The 22,890-nt window shown below is 38.5% G+C and overlaps 1 protein-coding gene across 1 annotated transcript; it reads right to left on the reverse strand.

The window, feature by feature from the left end:
• Positions 1-2,400: 2,400 nt before the first annotated feature.
• On the reverse strand, positions 2,401-10,678 carry smpdl3b (sphingomyelin phosphodiesterase acid like 3B). The gene is made up of 9 exons (XM_051131342.1): positions 10,544-10,678; positions 10,269-10,438; positions 8,949-9,162; positions 6,358-6,455; positions 6,127-6,270; positions 5,822-5,991; positions 5,549-5,729; positions 4,793-4,926; positions 2,401-3,126 (listed from the first exon to the last, which is right to left on the reverse strand). Exons 2-9 carry the CDS (start codon positions 10,336-10,338, stop codon positions 2,764-2,766), a joined length of 1,374 nt encoding a protein of 457 aa, XP_050987299.1. The 5' UTR covers positions 10,339-10,438; positions 10,544-10,678; the 3' UTR covers positions 2,401-2,763.
• Positions 10,679-22,890: the final 12,212 nt, after the last annotated feature.

Here is a 22,890-nt window from a genome sequence, read left to right on the forward strand (position 1 = left end):
TATATATAAACATGAGACAAAACACATACAGGGGCATTTTTTGCACCAATATTTAGAATTTTAGGGCATAACTGCATTTATGGAGTTGTTGCCCTGCATCATATTTGTCAACTGTATAAAATATAAGATGATGTTCAGGTCTGGGGACGGGGCCAGTGCGTTAACTGCATTAAAATATTTTAATTGCATTATATATTTTTTCATAACGAATTAAGTTAACACATTAAACTGATAGCCCTAGTTCAAATACACAAAAATGCTGAAAAACCAAAGAGTTTGTGGAACCTGAAGGATTTTTCTGAAGAACAGTGGGCAGTTTAACTGTTCAGGGCCTGTACTTAAATAACATTTTATCTTACCACTAAGAGTTCTCCGAAATATCAGTAAAAGTTTTTAGCTAAGGGTTTTCTCTTAAAACCTATTCACAAAGCTACAAACTTTTACTAACGAATAGAGAAAAGTCTTAAGCTAAGAGTAATGGCTGGGTTGACCTTGTTGCTATGGACACAATGATTGGCTGATAGGGGAGGGATCTCTGTCAGAGATTTATTCATAGAACTATTGTAGAGTGTGATATTATGTTGCCACATTCAAATAAAGATTTTAAAATGCAGGCTAAGTGTCACTAATTAAACCTCATACATGTGTGCTTCTTGTAAACAATTAGCCGATATCCATATAAACAGCCTTTTAATTAACAGAGTAGAATAGTAGTAAGACATGTAAATGTAAAAGAAAACCAAACTGGACGCAAGAACAGCTGTTACTTCTTGCACAACTTGTTAATGAAAACAAGGACACAATCAAAGGAAAATATGTAGTTGGGATAACCTCCAAAACCAAAACACATGTGTGAGAAAAAATGTGTGAAAATAAATGCAGGATGTTTCTAAAATGTTTGTGGTCCGAGGCAGATTGCCGATTTTAGCTCTGCTGAAAAAAAACAAAAAAACAAAAAAACAATAGAAACTATTACAGAATGTTTAGTGGTTTTACTGGTTATAATGGGAATTGTACTGGTTTCAGTGGTAACTGTAATGGTGCCTGTTGGTCTCTACTGGTAACTGGTCACCTTCTATTGGTGGATTGTTAAAACCACAAAGTCCTATTAGAACATGTCCCAAAACACACTACAGGAAACTATTTTTGAAGGGGTCATCGGATGCTAAGTTCACTTTTACATGTTGTTTGAACATTAATGTGTGTTGTACAGTGTATGTACAAATCTACCCTAATAATCTACCCTAAAAATCAATGCAGTAGTTTTTAATTAATCTGTAAAAATAATATCCCCTTTTTCAAATCGAGCCGTTCTCAGATGCCTGTCGGTGTGGCATCACAACGTCAGAGGCCGCTCCCATGATAGTTGATTGACATGAGCATCTTACCTCAGACCCGCCCTAAATCAGCTGTAACAGTCAGACCTCCATTGTTTAAATGCTGGAGCAGGGATGTAAATTAGACAAGAATATCTCCGATTAAGCGATTGAGGTGTTGTGTTGCTGGATGTAATAATGAACATAGTGGTTGTCATTTACTCCCGACATCTGAGCTGCTGAAGATGCAATGGATTACGTTTGTTTGTGAAGGGAATGCGCCTCCCGATCTACATAAATGCGTCTATGTTTGCGCAAATCATTCATGATCCAGTTTCACTTACAGCAGAAGTGAGTATAAGGGTTTTTTTTAATGAATCTTTGCGACCGTCTTTCCTAATAACATGCTAGTTAGCAAGTTTAGCGGTTAAAGGCAGCTAATGTAAACAGGCTCGTTACTCCACAAAGAGAAGAGACGGGCGGGATGAGCAGAGCTGATTAACATTCAAAGCAACCTCGACCTGAACAGGACGATTTCTGCAGAGATGATTTTGGCAAAGTAAAAAAGGTGTTATTTATACTACCATTGAGAAATTTTAACCAAAGCATGTTATAGACTTTTCATTAAGCCTCTCTAAAGGATCATATCAACTTGTGGAAAATGGGCATCCGATGACCCCTTTAATGGTTAAAAGTTGATGATTTGTAATTTTTTAAATGTTATTTGTAGTGGAAACCATTAAAAGTTTTCATGATGGTTTCTATTGTTTTCTTTAGCAGAGAGGATTTTGTGATAGTTTTTTGGGACAAACAAGGGACTCATAAACAACTATCACTAAACAAAAGAAAACAAAACAAAAAAAAAAAAACAGCTGTGGATCATTCAGGTAACAACACAGTATTGAGAATGAAGTGTATGTAAGCTTTTGGACTATATGTAAATGTCTTTTATGTGAAATATCTTATTCAGGTCAATACTAAATAAAAAACAACATCCATTTTGTATGATCCCTCTTATTCTGGTAAAATAATGAACATTTTGCAGAATCTGCAAGGTGCATGTAAACTTGTGACCTCAACAGTATTTCGTTGACAATTCTTATTTTAATATAGTACTGCGGTGTTATTGCAGAGATGCCATTTCACTCAGATATACAGTAAGTCACAATTAAGAAGAAAAGACGAGTGTAATTTTTTAATTTACCTTCATGTCACTTCAAATTTCTGTGGAACACAAAAGATGACGTTCTGCAGAATGTTCAGGACCCTGAGGTGAACTACTGCTTTAAGAGAGTTCAATAAATATAAAGAAATCATACTAGATCAAGAACATTAAAAGCTTAAGTGCTTTAAATACTGGTAAGTACATTTCATTCACACTCATGCACTGGTCTGGAGGGATCAGCTCTCAATATTGTAAGAAAAATAAAATGCTGATGTTCTGTGATCAGTTTAAGCACAGCAGGCTCAGAATCAGTGACAGCAGCAAAGTAAACAGCACTGGAGCAGTGGATGATCCTCCCTCCTTCACCACGCACTTCTCATAGGCCTCAAAGTCCACTTCCCTCACCGCGCACACGTGATCGATGCGGCAGTCAGCGTTGCACTCTGTCAGGTCATAATTCACAGAGTTGAACTCGTAGTACTTCTGCAGATAACACTTGTCGCTGGCTATCCGCTCCATCACGCTGTGCATGGAGGCGGGAGAGGCGTCCGGCACACGAAACGCCTCCGTCAGCCGGTACTCCTTCTCCCAGCGCTCATGTACCTTGTTTGAGTATGTCAGGTTCATATAGTAGGTGAACATATCCTTCAGGAACACAAAGCAACAAGAAGAAGCAAGTGTAAATTAGGATTATTATAGCAGTATGTAACTTATAATAACAGTAAGCTTATAATAGTTTTAAATTTCAGGTGTCTGGTAAATAGAAAGAAGAACCAGCTATTAAAATTCATGTGTGGAGTGTTTGTAGCTCATTTTTACAACAGTTGCTTAGAATTGAAACTTGAAATGGAGGTTTTCTGCTCAACAGGTAAGAGATTTCAGTGGCTCAACAGGTAGCTAGCTATCATTAGAGCACTTGTTTGCTTCATTCAGAAAGGTATCAAGCTTCTTTTTTATTTATTTATTGTTTGTTTCATAATTATTATTGCTATTTAATTATATTTTAGTGGCGTAATTTTCACTTATCTTCTGGCAGCCATGAGAGAGAGAGTAAAGTGCGATCTGATCTGATTGAGCAATTGTTTACAGATAGTTTACTTGCTTGTTCAGAATATTATTATCATTATTTTTCCGATATATGCCATATGTTTGGACAAAAGTTATGCGCTGCAGCTTTAATTAAAACTAAAATAAAAATTTACAGAAAACTTTTTTGTCCAGACATTTCTCATTTTTGTTTACTCGATGTAAAATACACGATTCAGTCAACTACAAGTACTACACTACAGTACCAGTCACTGCCAGTTTTTGAACCATAAGATTTGTTAATGTTTTTTAAAGAATTTTCTTCTGCTCACCAAGCCTACATTCATTTGATCCAAAATACAGCAAAAGCAGTAATATTGTAAAATATTTTTTACTATTTTCTATTTGAATATATTTTAAAATGTAATTTATTCCTGTGATAAAAGCTACATTTTCAGCATTATTATTCCAGTCTTCAGTGTCACATGATCCTTCAGAAATCGTTGTTCAAGAAACATAATATTAATATTAATAATAATAATAATAATAATCAATATTTAAAACAGCTGACTGCACGTTTTCAGGATTCTTTGACGAACAGAAAGATCCAAAGATAAGCATTTATCTGAAATAAAAAGCTTTTATAACATTGTACACTACAATATTCAAAAGCTTGAAGTCAGTATAATTATAATTAAGAAATTATAGAAATTAATAATTTTATTTAGCAAGGCTGATAATAAAGACATTTATAATGTTACAAAAGATTTCTATTTCAGATAAATGCTGTTCTTCAAAGAAACCTGGAAAAAATCTACTCAGCTGTTTTCATCATAATAATAATAATAAATGTTTTTGAGCAGCAAATCAGAATATTAGAATGATTTCTGAAGGATCATGTGACTGGAGTAATGATGCTAAAAATTCAGCTTTGAAATCTTGAATATTTCAAAATTTTACAGTTTTTGCTGTACTTTGGATCAAATAAATACAGGCTTGGTGAGCATGAGAGACTTCTTTAAAAAACATCAAAAAACTTTTGATTGGTAGTGTAACTAAAACTAATAAATAATTCATAAGAAACCGTATAAACATATATTAAAAAATCAAAACAATACAATTAATAAAACTTTAACGAAAATGAAAGTGAAAACAGAAAATAAAGTCTAATTAAAAACTTTAATAGGAACTACAATAGGCCTCAGTGACATGAAAACAGTGCTGGTGTAAATATGTATAAAGTTTGCAATATTAATAGACATTTCTTCATGTGGATGGATCTTACCTTGACCAAAAGTGTTTTGGTGTCATACTCAAACATGCGAATTCCAGGATTATTTCCACCATTTATGACACCAGGCAATGTTGTTATCCAGGGTGTCACGCCTGGAGTCACGAAAATCGTACTTATGGGAGATCCTGTAAAAGGGTAATAATGGTTTCCATTTTACAAACAATTTGTGGAAGTCATTTTTTTCTAATTTAAAGGGTAATTCCAATTCCAAAAGATGCACGAAATGTGACAGAACTCAGGGTGACCATATGTTAGTTTGCAAAAAAAGAGGACAGTGGGGGCCGTACGCAGGAATCAGATTTCACTGATCATGGGTCAAGACAAGAGTAAGGAGAGATGACTGACAAATCATGCTGAAGGATTTGCTGCTCAGCAGATAATGTGCTCATATCTAATCTTGTAAGATGTACTCCCTTTATACAGAGTGCGTGTGATCGTGAAATTGAAAGTGAAAGTAAATAGCCGCTCATTTTAATATTCAGATTTAAATACTCTGCATACGATAGCGGCTCCCCAATGCGTATTCAATATCAGAATGACTGCAGGGGCGGGATCAAGAAAACAATCCCGCGTAGGGCTTTAATACAAGAATGCAAACAATGAAGAAAGCAAAAACCGGATCCTGGACATTTTGGGTGATTTAGAAATCCAGGTCGGATGCATTTTTTTAGGTCCAAAAGGAGGACATGTTTGGGGAAAAGAGGATGTATGGTCACCCTACAGAATTAGTAACATAACTGAAAGTACCTTTTGAGCTGTAGAACATGCGGAAGCTGTCAGTGTGATGATGACCGAAGAACTGGCCCTGTATTACAGCGCTGTGCTTCTGTATGAGATCTATATAGCGCTTATTAAACTCTTTTCTGAACCAGGCTTTATCTCGCTTCTTCTCAAAAAACCCTGGTGGGACGTGGCCAATAATGTAAACCTAGGTAAGACAGAAAAAAGGCTCTTTATGTGCAATAATGACCAATATGGACAACTGAAGGTTTTGCTTCCTCGCTGTAAGATACAACTAACCTTCTCATTATTTTTAGCTGCATCCTGAAGCACTTTATCGGCCCAGCTGAACTGGTCTGCAGGGTCTTTGATGTTTTCTGTGAGTTTGTTCTGATCGTAATAGAGATTCGTATTTAGGACCACAACTCTGAGGCCAGTTTGATTTAGCAACTTTTCTGTGTAATATCCACCTGTGAAAGACATTAACAATGAAAAGTTATTTGACATTCTTTAAGTTAATATAATGTAAGTACTTCTTCAACCAAAATCCTCCTTATTGTCTTTGTGTCAGTGTATTGTTCATGATGAGCTGCTGTAGTTTATACCTATTTTAAAGGTTTCTTTTGATGTAGAATGTAGCCAGTCGTGCCACATGTTTGCGGTTTGCTCATAAATGTTGTTTTTTTCTGGAGGCATTTGGCTCTTTGGATGGTAGTCATGATTTCCCATTGCAGAATACACCTTGGTTTCTAAAGAAATACAAATGTGCAGTGAATTTCATAGACAGACAAAACCAATTAGCCATACAATAGTATACCTAGTATACAAACACATACTAGGAAAAGTCGTTTTTATGATGTGGGTGAGATTGCCGATTATACGCAGGACAGGTTCGACTCCCAGCTGTTCATTGGGCACATGAGGCGTATCATCTCTGTGAAAAAGAGTTTCATTATAAGAGATTTCAAAAGGGCTATTTTTATACATACACAATTTATAGTTGATTCCGAAAAAGTCTTAAATACAGTCAAGTGTGTCCAAATTTTGATTAGCAGTATGAGTAAAGCTTCATGGGATGACATATTATTGTAGGCCAAAACCTGGAAGCGAGTTAGCATTTTAGCACTTCTGGAGCTTTCACAATGGGTTTTGGGTAAAGGTGCAGTAAGTGATTTTTTAAAAGGGTTGTCGAAAAGTGGATTGAATGGACCGAACACCAAAACACACTTGTAGCCAATCAGCAGTAACGGGCGTGTCCACTCATGATGAGGGAGGAGACAGAGCTCAGTGCACAAGCAGTGTTGCCAGATCGGGCAAGTTAGTGGGTGGACAAAATTTGGGCTGGTTTGGGGTCAGTTTGGTGGTTTTCAAACATCTAAATTATATAGGATAATTGGTTAACAAACAAACCCAACCAAGTGTGCATGTACTGCATCCAATCAGTCATCACACATGCACTGTAGAGGCGGTTGATTGATGTTGACGTCGTCCACTGCATTATAGCCAGTTACTAGGGATCAACAAACAGACGTGATGATTCATGAGTGATGGGTATTTAGCATGATAACGGATCAGATTTTAAATGTATAATTAAATTATGATATTTGAATTTATAACTGTAGGTTCAAGTGATCACAATACCTAAATATAAGTTACAGGTAAAGAGTGGGAGAGTGACTTAACTCTCAAAACGTGAATTACACCTGTGGAGGGAGATGACGCAAAGGCTCTAATATCACTGCAACTCCAAAATTGAATAATTTTATCAGTTGAATAAATTAATCAAAATTAAAACTAAATATCTGAGTCTTTTATTATTTAAACGGTCCAGATTGGTATATCCTTGAAAGCTGCTGGACTTGATTAGTTTTGACCATGAAAAGTTCAGTATTATGTTGTACAATATGTATTTCACAAAAGACTTCCTCTAGTTCTGTGTGAAGCTAAAGTGTGACATGACGGTAAGTGCATTGTTGTTATTTTTTCTTGTCGGATTATCGTTCAGTATGCATCAATGAATAACACGGCCTAGTTTTGGCTGTCATGGTGCGCGCATGAACAAATCTGAAATAATTGTTTATTATGCTAATTATAGCATAATCATAATAATTATGCTAATTACGTTGCTTTTCCTGATCACTTATACTAGGCACTTCTTGCATTTTAAATTGCTTATTCTGACTGTTGACATTGAAAATGATGCATGTGTTTTTTTCGAGGGTATCGGTTAATTTCTTGATTGCCATTTTGACAGTATCTGCTTGCATATTTTAATCATATTTGTTAATTCTCTTTAATGTATTTGCCCTAATTTGATCTGTTTACCCAGGAAATTTGTCTGTATAAATTATAAATATTATTTTGTCATCATTGTTTGTTTTAAGGAGTTAAAAACGGTCCTTATCAACCTTGACTGACATGGCAATATTCTATCACATTTTTTGACAGTTAAAGTTTTGGGCGTTTTATTGTTGAAGTGGGTGGGTTTTTGTGAGCTTTTGGGCTGGAAATTGTACTTCCAATCTGGCAACACTTTGCACAAGACAGACATTAGCATGACTATAGAATGAGAGAGATGGCAGAGAAAATGTCAGGGGAATATAATTTTGAAAAGAAGGGTTACAGTCAAGCTAAAGTCCCACATTAACATTGCAGAAGCTTCCCAGTGCTGGAGAGACCTTAAAGAGCAGTAAGGCCTGAAAACGGGCGCACAAGGCTGCTTTATTTCTTTTTGATATGTGAGTAACGTTGGTTTTTGCTGTGTTTTATGCTGTCTTTTGCTTGAATATACTCAGCTTCAGCTGTGAAAAAGAGACATTGTGTAAATGCCTTAAACATATGGAACTTCTAAACTCACCGCTAGGGCTGTCAACGATTAATCGCGATTAATCGCATACAAAGTAAAAGTTTAAGTTTGCCTAATATATGTGTGTGTACTGTGTGCAATTATTATGTATATAAAAATACACACAAATTAATGTGTATATATATGAGAAATATGTTATTAATATACAAAATAATTTTATTTATATATAATATCAAATTATAAAAATTATAATATATATATATATGCTTGAAAATATTTCTTAAATATATACATGAATGTGTCTGTATTTATATATACATAATAATTACACACAGTACACACACATATATTAGGCAAACTTAAACTTTTATTTTGTATGCGATTAATCGTGATTAATCGTTGACAGCCCTACTCACCGCCCGTTTTAAATGTGTCCGAAAAGTGAGATAACATACTCATAATATAAAGTTTTTTTATTTTTTTCTACTGATCCTAGAACCAGGGTGAATCAAATTTGTGAGTTGGCCAACAAAAAATATGTCACCCCTGCAATGCACTATTGAGTGCACCTTAAGCTTAAAACTAACGAGAACATGAGTTAAGAGGGCACTTGGCACAAACCCGGTCCAGATGATGAAGTCCGGATTAGGCATGATGTCTCTCATGGCGTTTAGTGTTGAGTTTATCAGAGTCCATGGAGAGTCACAGGAATAATCTCCAAAAATGCCTGCGTTTGGGGTCGGACGGTCTCCACTAGAAGCACATTTTGATGCCGAGGTACTCCCTAAATCGTAAGAAGGATCCCAGTGGAGGTCTGAGATGTGCCAAAAATAGCCTGTAGTGGATAATAATCGTGATCAGTCTTATTATACTGAGCAATTACAGATCTCATTTTAAATGTAGTTTAAATGCAATTAAAGACTGAATATGTCACCATATATATATCGTTTAAATCTCAAGATATTGAAGAAGAGATATTGAAGCCTGAATCTGTGAAAAAAAAACTCATTAGCTCATGGCACACCTTCAGGAGCTCAAATGATTTCGGAGAGAAAAACAGTAAAGCTGTATCTGTCTTTTAAAAATCTGATAAAACTAAAGATTCTTTTGAGAAATGAAGGATGCAGTACTACTATATAGGTATTCAAGGTTAACGTGAGATTGGCAGTGTGTTATGTCCCCTTTGACATCTGTTATAGAACCTAGCAATACTATTATACTATGGGTTCAAATGTAAACTAGCTGAAAAAACAGCTAATAAACTAAGAAACATTTTAAGCTTCACAGTTAGATGGAGATCAAAAACAGATTAAATGCTTCTGCTTTGGCACACCAGTTCCTCTGCAACTAGTTCCTCTGTTCTAAGTCAATTTGTTAAATGCTAAATGCATAAATGCACAAATATAATTTTGCATAATACTACTGCTACTAATATATTATTTCTAAAAAATAAAAATCACCATACAGTGTGTTCAACCCTGGTGAAAAAAACAGCATATGCTGGTAGGTAGGTTTTGATGCTGGTTTAAGCTGGTCCTTTCCTGGTTTTTGCTGGTCATGTTGCTGGTCAAGGACCAGCATAAACCAGCAAAGGACCAGTTTAAACCAGCATCAAAACCTACCTAACCAGCATATGCTGGTTTTTTTCACCAGGGAAATCATGAAGTGAGAGTCATGCTGCCATTTTGTCCTGCAGACTAGCGGTTACATAACTTTACATAACTCTTTTAACTGTTATTTTCACTTTTGTGTTCCTTGCCATAAGCTTTACAAAGTTATTGCATGTTAAAAACACACATTTTCATGCTCTATTGAAATTATAAAGGTCATACACTGCTGAACGGTTCTGCTCTTCAATAAACTTTATATTGCGTTTTGGGTATACGGTCGTTTTCAAAGTTAAATCTAAGCCAAAACAACTCAAAGCATTTAAGGGCATACCTCTCATTGCGTTACTTCTATCAGAGACGATGAAAATGCTGAGAAGAATAATGCTCCAAACACCAGCCATTGTGAGATTCTTCAAACGCGTGTGAGAGATCCAGAGACTCTGATCTGATCTGACTGCTGTTATCCTGCATCAAGACATTCACTCCACAGCCGTCTATAAACTGACAGATAAGATAAAGCAGCTGGAGCGAATAAACATGAAGATCGTTAAGCAGCACTATCTTAAAAACATGAGCGCAATACTTCTCTAGCTGTTATCATGTTACCATAAATCTGTTCCACAGTTGTAACGGTCCTTTGCTATGCAGTCAGCATTCTATTTTAGTGTACTACTATTCTGAAGGCATGACTGAAATGTTCATACAGTAGTGGCTCGGTGCTAAAATGAAACGGAAGCTTTATATGTGAAGCAGTTTCCATGTTTTGCGATGGATATATGAACAAATTATTGTAGCATTACCTTTTAAGAATCTTTTTTTTTTTTTTAATTTCACTGTCCACAAAGCAACCAACTTGTGTTAAAGTGTTGAATCCTTTTTAGAAGTTTAGCTGCATATAAATGTTGTCGTAAAAATTGTACTGCATATTTATCACGGGTGTAAAGTACTTGAGTGTCTGTACTTCATACTGTGTAGTTTGTACTTTACTCTAGCACTGCTGAAAAAGAATACTTGTACTTTACACTGTCACAAATCTTACATTTTACTGTTACAAAACATATTTCACAGGTCAAAACATCATTTTATCAAGTAATTGGAAACCAAACAAGCTTGCTTGAAAACCTAAGAAATAAATGATTACTAAGTAAAATTAAAGATGGCACATTCTGACACATTCATATTTCATATTTTTTTATTTATTTATTTTTTTAATACTTGCATTCAGCAAAAACACACTGATCAAAAGTGACAGGAAAGACATTTCTAATGTTCCAGAGGTTTTCCATTTCAAATAAACGCTGTTCTTTTGAACTTTCTATTAATCAAAGGCTCCTCAAAGAAACTGTTTTGAACACTGATAATAATCAGAAATTGTTCTTGAACAGCAAATCATCAAAATCATTTCTGAAGGATCATATGACACTGAAGACTGATGCTGAAAATTCAGCGTTGTAATCATATGAATATATTTTGACATATTCAAATATACAATTTTTATTTTAAATTGTAATAATATTTGACAATATTATTGTTTTTATATTTGCATGTATTTATTAAGCTGACACTTTTATCCAAAGCAACTTAACAGCTAAGAAAAAAAACTAGTGATTCATATTTTTTTACTTTGTGTTTGATCAGATAAATGCAGTCTTGGTGACCAATGGTGTCCACCACATATGCAGATTGAAATCGGAGCGGCTCACAGACGAAAAAACAGAGTTAACATGAGTTAAACTGAGTATATGAAATTTATTACATATGCGGATGCAGAAGTCCGGTATTAACAGACACAGAGAAGAGACAGAACAAATATACAGCCAAATAAATTCACAATTATAACCATACATATTTGTCTTCTTCAAGAATTCTCTGGTGTAAAGGATGCTGGTGCAATGTGGCTGCCACTTCTCAAGTAAAATTGTTCAAATCTGTTTGTTTGCTTTAATGTTTTTTGATTCTTTGTTGTATCGGCTGATGTTGCTCGTGTGGTGACTTTGCTGTCTTTTGACCGTCTTTAGAATACACCTGCTGCTAATATGTGACCTTGTTGGATTTTACTTGATTTATTTTGGTTTTATTTGGAGTTTATGGCCAGATTTATTTTGCATAATGCTAAAATCATCTGCCATGGAACATCGTCAGGTTGAACACTCTGCGCCTCCTGCTACCTGTGTTCTGGATACACAGCGCTTGCTACACCTTCTCCGCCAGCCAAAATATGCACATTGAGGCTTCCACCGGAATTGGCATGCAAGAGGTGTTGATATAAACTCAGTTTGGTCTCACAGGTGTTTGGATCGTTGTCATTTATCTCCATGTCATGTCTGACCTGCAAATTTCTCCTAGCTTCAGAAGTCTACTTTATAAAGTGGATATGTCCGCCTTGACACAGAACACGCTGTGCCTTGTTTACATGTAGAAGAAAGTATGCGCATGCTGGAGGGTCAGAAAGATCTCTGATTTAAAGAAAAATCTGTTATTTGTGTTCTGAAGATGAAGGTCTTACATTTTTGCAATGACATGAGGTTGAGTAATCAATGACAGAATTTTCATTTTGAGGTGAACTATCCCTTTAAACATTCATCTTGACAACTTGGATTGCAATAATACTGTGAGCTTTATGGTCACATCATTTCCTCTTTTCCTTTCCCCTTCCCATCTCAAATCCCAGAGTTCTTTTTAGAACAGTCAATAATCTTATTAAACCTGCTAGTAACACTTGTTCAACCACTGAGCAGTATAATGAGTTTCTCTTTTTAATCAAAATTGAGAATATTTATAATTCTATTGCCTGTGATGACGCTTCTGAACTTGAGTTGCATCCTCTTAATCTCCCTTTATTTTTTTTCAAGTTTTAATGTTGTTGACTCTGAGTTCATATATTTAAATATGTTTTGTCAATGAATTCAGCTACTTGTATACGTGATCCGTTTCCTACTACTGTGTTGTCTGTCAGTTACTGCACCACACATCAGTGCTATTTACAGTATCTCACTGCTATTTACAAAGCCTGGAAGTGATATTGCAGACATGTCCAATTTTTGTCCAGTCTCAAATATCCATACCAGTCCTGGCAGAAGTCCTTGAGTGTGTGGTTGTTGACCAACTCCAAACTCATCTCTACGAATAGCCTACTTAAAACTTTTCAGTCTGGGTTTAGGTCTAGACAGTATGGTGGCGTCACACTGACAGAAGCCGCTCCCACGATAGTTGATTGACATGAGCGTCTTACCTCAGATCAGCTGTCTCAGTCCGACCTCCATTGTTTCGATGCCAGAAATTAATGTTTGTTGGCAGTGTATGTACACATCTACCCTATAATGATAAAAATCCATGCAGTGGTTTTGTTTTATTAATCTGTAAAAATAATATTCCCTTTTTCAAATTGAGCCATTCTCAGATGCCTGTCGGTGTGGCGTCACACCAACAGAGTCCACTCCCATGATAGTTGACTGACATGAGCGTCTTACCTTCAGACCCTAAATCAGCTGTAACAGTCCCACTGCAATTGTTTCGATGCTGGAGCAGGGATGCAAGTTAGACAAGAATATCTCAGACTGAGCGATTGAGGTGTTGTGTTGCTGGATGTAATAATGAACATAGTGGTCGTCATTTACTCCCGACATCTGAGCTGCTGAAGATGCAGTGGATTACGTTTGTTTGTGAAGGGAATGCGGCTCCCAATTTATATATATCCATCTATGTTCACGCGAATCATTCGTGATCCAGCTTCACTTACAGCAGGAGTATAAGGATTTTTTTTATGAATCTTTGTGATCACCTTTCCTTATAATGTACTAGTTAGCAAGTTTAACAGGTAAACGCGGCTAAATGTGGCTAAAGTAAACAGGCTCGTCACTCCACAGAGAGAAGAGAGGGGCGGGGCGAGCAGAGCTCATTTGCATTTAAAGGAGCAATCACCTCAGAATGGGATGATTTTTGCAGAGCTTATTTTGACAATATAAAAAAGGGTGTTGTTTTACACAACCATTGAGAATTTTTAACCAAAGTATAATATAGACTTTTCATTAAGACCCTAAAGAATCATATAAACTTGTGATAAAAAACGGGCATCCGATGACCCCTTTAAATCTTAGCTTTCAGATCTCTCCCAATTTGTTTATCTGCATACTAGTAGATCTACTAATAGCCTTTGTGTCAGGGTGTCCCTCAGGGGTCAGTTTTGGGTCTGGTTTCAAGTATAATTAATTTGAAGTAATGGTACTTTATATAACATTATCTAGAGTAATAAGTGTTAATGATAAATCCCTACTGACGTTTGTACTGGCCACTGTATACGGGCCAGCAGGGCCACCATACTGACTGTATCAAGTAATTTGCTGATTTTCTATCTGAGCTATTGCTAGCTGCAGATAAAGTTTTAATTGTTGACAACTGTAATGTCCATGTCAGGCAACACGTATCAGGATCTACGTGTCGTAATCATACTTTAGATTTAATACTGTCACATGGAAGTGATATCAATGGAATTTGAAAATCTGCAGCAGAGCAATGATATCTCAGATCATTATCTAGTCTTGTGTATACTCCATATAGCTAAAGCTGCAAACTCAACTCCTTGTTACAATACGGTAGAACCATCACATCTATGACAAAAGACTGCTTTGTAAATGATCTTGCTGATTTGTCTCAATTCCTCAGCTTATCAAATAGCTCAGAAAAACTTGATGTTGTAATAGAAACTATAGACTCCCTCTTTTTTAGCACTTTAGACATGGTTGCTTCATTACGCTTAAAGAAGATCAAAGAAAACAGTCAGACACCGTGGTATAATGAGCACACTCGTGCCCTATAAAGAGAGCAGACCATAGTGGAGAGCAGCTGAAGGTATTTTGTGTTGCATGGAGGGGAAGTATTTCCTCCTACACAAAAGTATTAAAAACTGCTAATTCTGCTTACTTTTAATCTCATCTAGAATAAAACAAACAACCCCGGGTATTTATTCAATACAAATAATATATAAATGAGATGAATAGTTAATAAAGTGTAAACTATTAGTTCTGAATCAGTTAAATCAAGTTGATTCCAATTCCGAAACAGAGAAACAAGGTTTGTTGTGCTACTAAATACTTTATTGTGGCTTGCCACTGTGTAGGAATGAATGAAAAAATAACTTGAGTTGTCTCGTAAAGAATGGAACTGCAGTGAACATTTAAAAATTGTCTGCTGAGACAAAAGAAGTTTCCTTAAAGCACACACGGACAGAAGCGAACGTGTTCCTTATTTTTTCTCATAAGGCCTTTTAAGCTAGATTTACATCGCGTGCCCCAGTGTTGAATCAGCTAGGCTATCTCCTGATTTGAGAACTTTAGATTAGCTAACTAATGCTCTTTTGCCATTTATTCAATTAAAGCTAGTGAACTTGAGACGTGGCACTCTGAGTGAGTGTCCAATTGTTGTTTTGTGGGAGAATTGTGAAATCTTGATCAAGTAAAATTGCCTGGTTAAATCTGCATGTGTTGTTGTATGACTAAATAGACTAGCACAGAGTATGTAAATATGCAAGATGGCAGCCATGGTTTGTTGCTCTTTGGTACTTGTACTTTTTTGTTTGTTTGTCCTGTCTTGAGAAACTTTTTCCCGATCAGCTTTACTAGAAAAGAACTCCTGGACATCAGAAATAGCACACCAAATAACTTTCTGCCGACATTTGAACATTCAGATGTTTTACTGCACATTTTAGTCGGAGGAGCTGCCTATACAAGCTACCTATATTATCCTATACAAATGCCCCAGGCGATCCAAGTGAGGGAGGCGCACTGGTGCACTCATGAAATTCTGACAGCATGGTTTTAGGACTCTGTCATCTGGCGAAACTCCGCTCCCTAGCAAATAAATAAGATGAACTATGACTCCTCGCCCGCACCAAACAAGGACTGCTGCGCTTTGCTCCATGGAAACCTGGTTAAACACATCTAATGGTCTTCCAGCTGTTTAGAGCGGTTTGCGTCACTGAGTCGTCGTAGAAAACTAGAGGTGTTGGATTATGTTTTTACATCAACGAAGGCTGGTGTACAGACGTGACAGTTTTAAAGATGTGCTACCCAAATTTGGAAGCTCTCTTTATTAACTGTAAGCCTTTTTATTCACCAAGAGAGTTCTCTTCATTTATTTTGGTGAGTGTTTACATTCCTCCAGAGGCGTGTAGTGCGGTGTCACATCCCTGGGCTATTCGTATTGGTTTTTCCCTCATGTGCCCATATATGGTGTTCCTGTTCCTGTCCTCGTTATTGTCATTATTAGTTAATCACCTGCACCTGTCTGTCTATCATTAGCCAATAAGTTGCTTTCAGTTCAGTGTTAGTTGTCCGGTCTCATCAACGAGCGTGTGTTCCTGCCTTCCTCTTGTGGATTGACCCATGTGGATTTACGTGTGGATTATATTAAAGACTTTTCATTTTCATTTCATTTTCATGAACCTGGATTCCTCTGTCCTAGCACTGCGAGTGGCGGTACACAGTGAAAGGCATCAGCAATCATGCATGCCAGGTGAGGAGTCAACGCAGGCTAACTGGGGGAAGGGTATAATCACCCTGACAGTTTATCCCAAGGCACGACAGACTGCGGGTCTGCGCTGGTGGATAATCTCAGGGCCGAGTGCTGCCCGGTTCTGCTAAAAGCCGTAAGTGTTTGAAAAGGTGCCCCACAGTACAACAGGGACAGAGGGCCCGGTGACCCTACAGGAGTCACTGGGTGCACTCAGACAGTGGGCCTTGCCACTGTATTCCGACTGGACCAGCTTAATTCATCACCAAACCTAGTTCATAGAATGGCCCGTCCAGTTAGCAAAACCCCAAAAAAGAATTAGAGTCTTCCTTAATCTTTAGGGCAGCTAGTCTCTACCTACTATCACAGCAAGACCAATCCCCTAGGTGTTCACAAGCTGAATTCAACATCTTCCTGAATAAAGCCTGCCCTGACATTAGAGGCAGCATTGTCTACGTAGATGGCATTTTTTTGAGGAGCACCACCGGAGCGGACCACCTACAAGAAATCGAACATGTCCTGAACCAGCTGACAACAGCAGGAGCTAAAATCGCCCTTTACAAAGGATAATGGTGCAAAATCAAGGTGAACTATGTCGGCCTCCTCAAGAAGGCACTGAAGAAATTCCTACCTCCCTAGACAGGACCCTAAACCCAAGATTGTGGACAAGCTCTCACCTGTTACCTACCAAATCAGAATCAGGCAAGGATGCAGAGAGCTTTAGAGAAGAGAGGAAGATGTTCAGACTCGCCGTTTTGTTTCTCTGTGTAATTGGGGTCATACTCCAGCTGGAAGATGCATCACCAGGACAATCGTCAGGGATCCTGGCCACTGCAAGGTGACGTGGGCGAAATCCAGGCTGAAATGCCTGAAATATTACATTAGCTCTTAGTCCAGTGGGTAGCAGAATTTCAGTGTTTTTACTCACTATCTGAACAAATGTAGAAAATATCTAAAGGTCCATTTGCACGGTGTAACGCTCTTGTAACCTTATATCAGTATATCACCTATATGAATATATACAATAATAATCACACAATAATGATACAGTAAGTCATATTTTTATGGAAAAAGTAATTTATTATAAAAATACATGCTCCGATTATATTCACAGAACCTGCTTAACTAAATGAAAACGTTTGTCACTTGACTTTTAATCACTAGAATTTTAATCACTTGCATGTAAAACTTCCATAACTTGTATGGAGTCCATTTCAAAGTCACTAGGCGCGTTTCCAAAACAGATTTGCGCACAACTTTGGCGATATTATATAAATGTCAATAAAGTATTGCGAAATGACGACATTTCCATTTACAGATGTTATGCGACTAAAAACGTAATTTGTTCCTCTCGTGATAAGTCATGGCAACGAATTTTGGTGGGATTTAGATGGATTTTTGTCTTTATTTAATCGAAAGAGGCATATGCGTGTATCTTTACAGAAATGTGTGCGACGCTGCTGGTATAAACATAACATCAGCTGGTGACCGTGTGGAGCTGTTACGCGCCGCAAATGCGTGCAGTGTACATAAGCTAAGCATTAATGTCAAGGAAAGCCCTTTAAACTTGAGAGCGGCTACGTATGAAGTGTTTCTTGGAGTTTATAGTACAGTAGAAGAATGATCATATGATGGCATTCTGAAATACAAAAAACACTATTTCACTATTTTACTTTATTTTAAACACTATTTTATTTTCTATGCTATAATAATCTCAATGCATATCAATCCCAATAATAAAAAACAATAGGAATAGTCAAGTATATTTTATAAATAATAAGAGATAGTTTCAAATATTGCTACACAAATAACATTCTTGAGGAAATAATTAATTCTTCAACTTATTTAATAATCATTAAATAAATTGATAAATCGATTCAGACTCAAAATGCTAACAAAGAAGACATTTAAAACTTGTGAATGATCAAAAACAGTATGTTTTACTAGTATTATGTAATGTGCAAGGTGCCCAGGCAAATTGTGCTGCCCCTTTAATCCAATGTTGCAAAATTACAACACTGACATAAAAAGTTCAAAATCCAAAATGATCAAAGCATTCAACAATACCTTAATATCTACATTAAATATTTTATGCATTATACTCACTTTAATGTTGATTTATCCAGTCCAGAAGAACAACATGATGTGCTTCAAGGGAAGTTTGCAGGTTGTGTAACTTCATGTCCACGTAAATAGACTTATTTTTAAAATCTAGCATCCACTGTGTAAAATGTGGTCTTAGAGAGAAAAGTCAAGCTAAAAATGATGTTGTAATACTACAACAGTGGGCCTTACAGGATTAATAAAGATAAGGGCTTATGGGAGTTGAGAAAAACTTGATGCACATTTTCTGGACCTTTTTTCCCTTTTGTCCCCAATTTTACTCTCACCTGCCGATCGCCAAATCAACTGCAGCGAATTTTCAGTCACCCTTAAAAATTCAGCGCACAACCCGTCATGTATATTGTCATTAGCTGAATTCACCATTGCCTTCACCCGCTACACAGAAGTCATCTGTGCCGCTTTTCCCTCGCTGAACTTGCACTATCATACGGAGGTTCCCACTTTTACACTTACCATAAGTTGTTCGCCGCCAAATGCACCATCTGGGTAGCCCAGTGGAACCAGTTTCCTTATTGGGGGGCTCTGGACACCGAACTCCATAGCAGAGTGTTCCTGGGCTCTCTTGCGCAGTCTGCTGTTCATTTTCTCACTCCACCATCAGCTGCCCTTTCATCAATCCATCCATTCCTCCCGGCCCCGAATCATCCCAACCTAAATCCACCAGCTATGTCCCGCACCTTATGGATACCCCAGCCACTCCCACTCCCACATTTCGCCGCCGCCCATCTTCCGCCGACAGCCAGGTCTGCGCCTGCTTTAATAGCGGCACATGCACAAGACAACGCTGCCGGTTCATGCATGTTTGCAATTTTTGCAATCCAAAAAGCTGCAAATAAAAATTTTAAGCAATATTTATCGACTCCTGTAAATGTTTCTCGTTTGTTTGCAGAACTGCTTCATCACCCTGACTCTCATTTTACAGATTATGTTCTTTTAGGTCTCTCACACAGCTTCCACCCCGGTGTCGAAAGTCTCCCCTCCCAAAGCCTCATCTGCCCAAATCTCCAGTCCGCTCTCGCCGAACCTGAAACAGTTGACCTCTAATCAAAAAAGAAATAGACGCAAATTTCATGATCGGCCCCTTTACCGTCCCTCCCTTCTGCATTTTCCGGGTCAACCCCATTGGCGTAGCCACCATGAAATTTTCAGGCAAAAAACGCCTTATAATCGATCTCTCATCCCCACATAATTCCCCGTTTTAATTCCCAAGCATTAACAGCCTCATTCCACGCGAAGAATTCTCTCTCCACTATCACAACGTTGATCAAGCCATCACCCTGATTAAAGATGCAGGTCGCGGCGCTTGGCTGGCCAAAGTTAACATTACCTCCGCCTTTAAAGTAATGCCCATCCACCCAGATTTTTGGCACTTATTCGGCATCCAGACATCCCAGCCGCACACCTCTTGACAACCCAAAAGCTTTTTTCAGAGCTCGGGATTCCCCTCGTCCAAGACAAAACCGAGGGTCCTAGCACTTCCATCGAATTTTTGGCCATCAACTTGGATTCCCAAAAATTCCAGACCTCTCTACCCCAAGAAAAAATTGACAGGACGGTTCTGGTAGCCTCCACTCTTTTAACCAACTCTAGCTGTTCCAAACACGAGCTGTTATCTATTCTAGGTCATCTGAATTTTGCGATGCGCATCATCCCGTAAGGCCACCCCTTCATCTCCCACCTCCTCTCCCTCGCGTCCTCCGCCCACGCACTAGAGGACCACATATCCCTAACTGACTTGTGCCGCAATGAGCTCAGTCTATGGATATCCTTCCTCAAACAATGTAACACCTTATCTTTCTTCTACAGCAACCTGATTTCTTCCCCAATCGATATCCAATTATATACCGACGCTGCCCCCTCCGTCGGTTTCGGAGGTTTTTTCCGAGGCCGCTGGTTCGCTTCCAAATCTCCCCCCCACCACCAGCTGGCAGATTTGCCACAGCAGCTATCATCCTCAGCGCTATTCGAGCTTTATCCGTTAGTGGCCACAGCCTTCCTATGGGGCAAAGAGTGGTCTGCCACCAGCATCGTTGTCCACTGCGACAACGAAGCTACCGTGCACTGCATTAACAAAGGTCGTTCCCATTCCCTCGCATTAATGCCTTTGTTAAGACACTTAATTTGGATTTCAGCTTGTGACCAATTCATTATAACTGCAAAACACATTCCCGGGTCAAAAAACCAAATAGCTAACTCTCTCTCTAGTTTTGCCTTCCAGAAATTCAGATTGCTGGCACCAGAGGCAGACCCGCTCCCAACCCCAGTTTCTCCTTACTCAGAACTGATATTCCCGTAAACCACCCTCTGAAACCTCTCCTCGAAGCCTCCATTAACTCCATTCTTCAAGCTGTCTCCCCTAGGACCCTCCAATCTTACCTTACAGCATGGAAACGTTTTAAAACATTCCACTCTGCTTATAGTCTACCATTCCCTGATTTTTCCCTGCTCTCTATCACCTCATTTATCTCCCATCTCAATATCAACAAAACCCTCCAAATCAGCTCCATTAAAGGATACCTAAGCGGAATCCAGTTTTTCCACAAACTGTTATACGGCTCGCCTTCACCCCAAATAACCAATTCACAGACCCCCTTTCTCATTAAAGGTATCCAAAAAACCCATCCCAACCACCCTGATCCCAGGCAACCTATAACTTTAAAAAGCTTGACCAAATGCATCTCCACCCTCCGTAAAGGTTACGATTCCATCCACACTGCCCTCACATTAGACGCCATGTTTATCCTGGCTTTCTTCGGTTTCCTCAGATGCTCTGAGCTCACCATTACCTCTGGCTTTAATCCAGCCATCCACCCAACCATATCCGATCTAGCAGTGCTAGGCGACGAATCCATCTCTTACTTTATAAAACAAAGTAAGACAGACCAAACAAAGAAAGGCCACTTCATTTATATTTTTAACCTCCAATCACCCTCCTAGCCTTCCTCCAGCTCAGGAAATCCCAATCCAAACTCCCTTCCGTCCCCCTTTTTACAGACGACTTCAAACGCCCTACCACTCACTTCTGGTTCCAAAAGCACCTTAAGTCCATCTTGCTCCTCTCTGGTACCCCAGCCGACAACTTTTCCAGCCATTCATTCCGAATAGGCGCAACAACCACAGCAGCCCAAAAAGACCTCTCCCAGCAGCAGATCCAAGCACTTGGTCGCAGGTCATCAGAAGCTTTCAAGAGCTTCAGATCCAATCAGATCGCTCTCTCATCAAGGAAGCCCACCGAACCCTAGTCGGCCAACCGGTTTAACGCCAGTCCATTCCCGTCCATTTGATCTCCAGATCCTCCACACCAACCCCTTTTAATTTCCCTTCTGCAACGACACATCCCTGCTTCGACCATCCCCTCAGCATCCCACTCCAGTGGGAGCCTCTCGCCTTCTTCCCCGCACTACGGCATCAGCGCCCGCTCCCGCAGGAGCTCCATTCTCAGGTTCCCACTGCCGCAGCAGCGCCCACTCCTGCTGGAGCCCCTTCCTTTTCTCCCTACTGCCACAGCAGTGCCCGCCCCCGCAGGAGCTCCATTACAGTTTCCCAGTGCCGCAGCAGCGCCCGCTCCTGCTGGAGCCCCTTCCCTATCTCCTTACTGCCGCAGCAGTGTCTGCTCCCCCAGGAGCCTCATTCATAGTGCCCCAATGCCACAACACTTCTGTGCCCTTCAATGCTTCCATGCCCGCTACTACGTCCAGCATCCCTTCAGTCCAAGCTAGGCAAATTTGGGGGGTTATCTGGCTGCTGTCCTGCGATTATTAGCCTTTTGGGGGAGCGCTTATTAGGTTCAGGCCAAATGCTGAGCTCGGACCCCTCTCCCCAGGCAGGGGGAGTGCCCCGGGCTCGGGGATTACTATCGAGCTCGGAGCCCTCTCCCGGACAGCACGCCAAATACGCATACCTTTTACTTAGTTTATCATCTGTGGGCACGAACTTTAAATGATTTGACTTGTGTCTTCTTCTTGTTAGCCATTGTTGGAAATACCTTTTTTTACAAACAGATTTTTTGTGTTATTGTGTATTTCAATCTGGTAATTACAAACATATGTATATTAAAAAAAAAAATAATAATAATAATTTTAGATACTAATGTATTGTTCCCTCAAAAAGCAACAATAACAATAACCACCACCAATAACATTCGTTGAAAAATATGTAATTTAATAAATCAATATAAATACAACTTTATTGAAATAGTTTGAACTGTCAGTAAGAAAGATATGAACATTCTATTATTATCATTCTGTAAGAGAAGTGAGACAGGTTATCAGGATTTAATGATCTAGGTAAGCATTGAGGTAAAAATAAAAAAGAAATAAGTT

The sequence above is a fragment of the Labeo rohita genome, chromosome 16 (assembly GCF_022985175.1).
Source record: "Labeo rohita strain BAU-BD-2019 chromosome 16, IGBB_LRoh.1.0, whole genome shotgun sequence".
NCBI classification, from domain to species: Eukaryota; Metazoa; Chordata; class Actinopteri; order Cypriniformes; family Cyprinidae; genus Labeo; species Labeo rohita.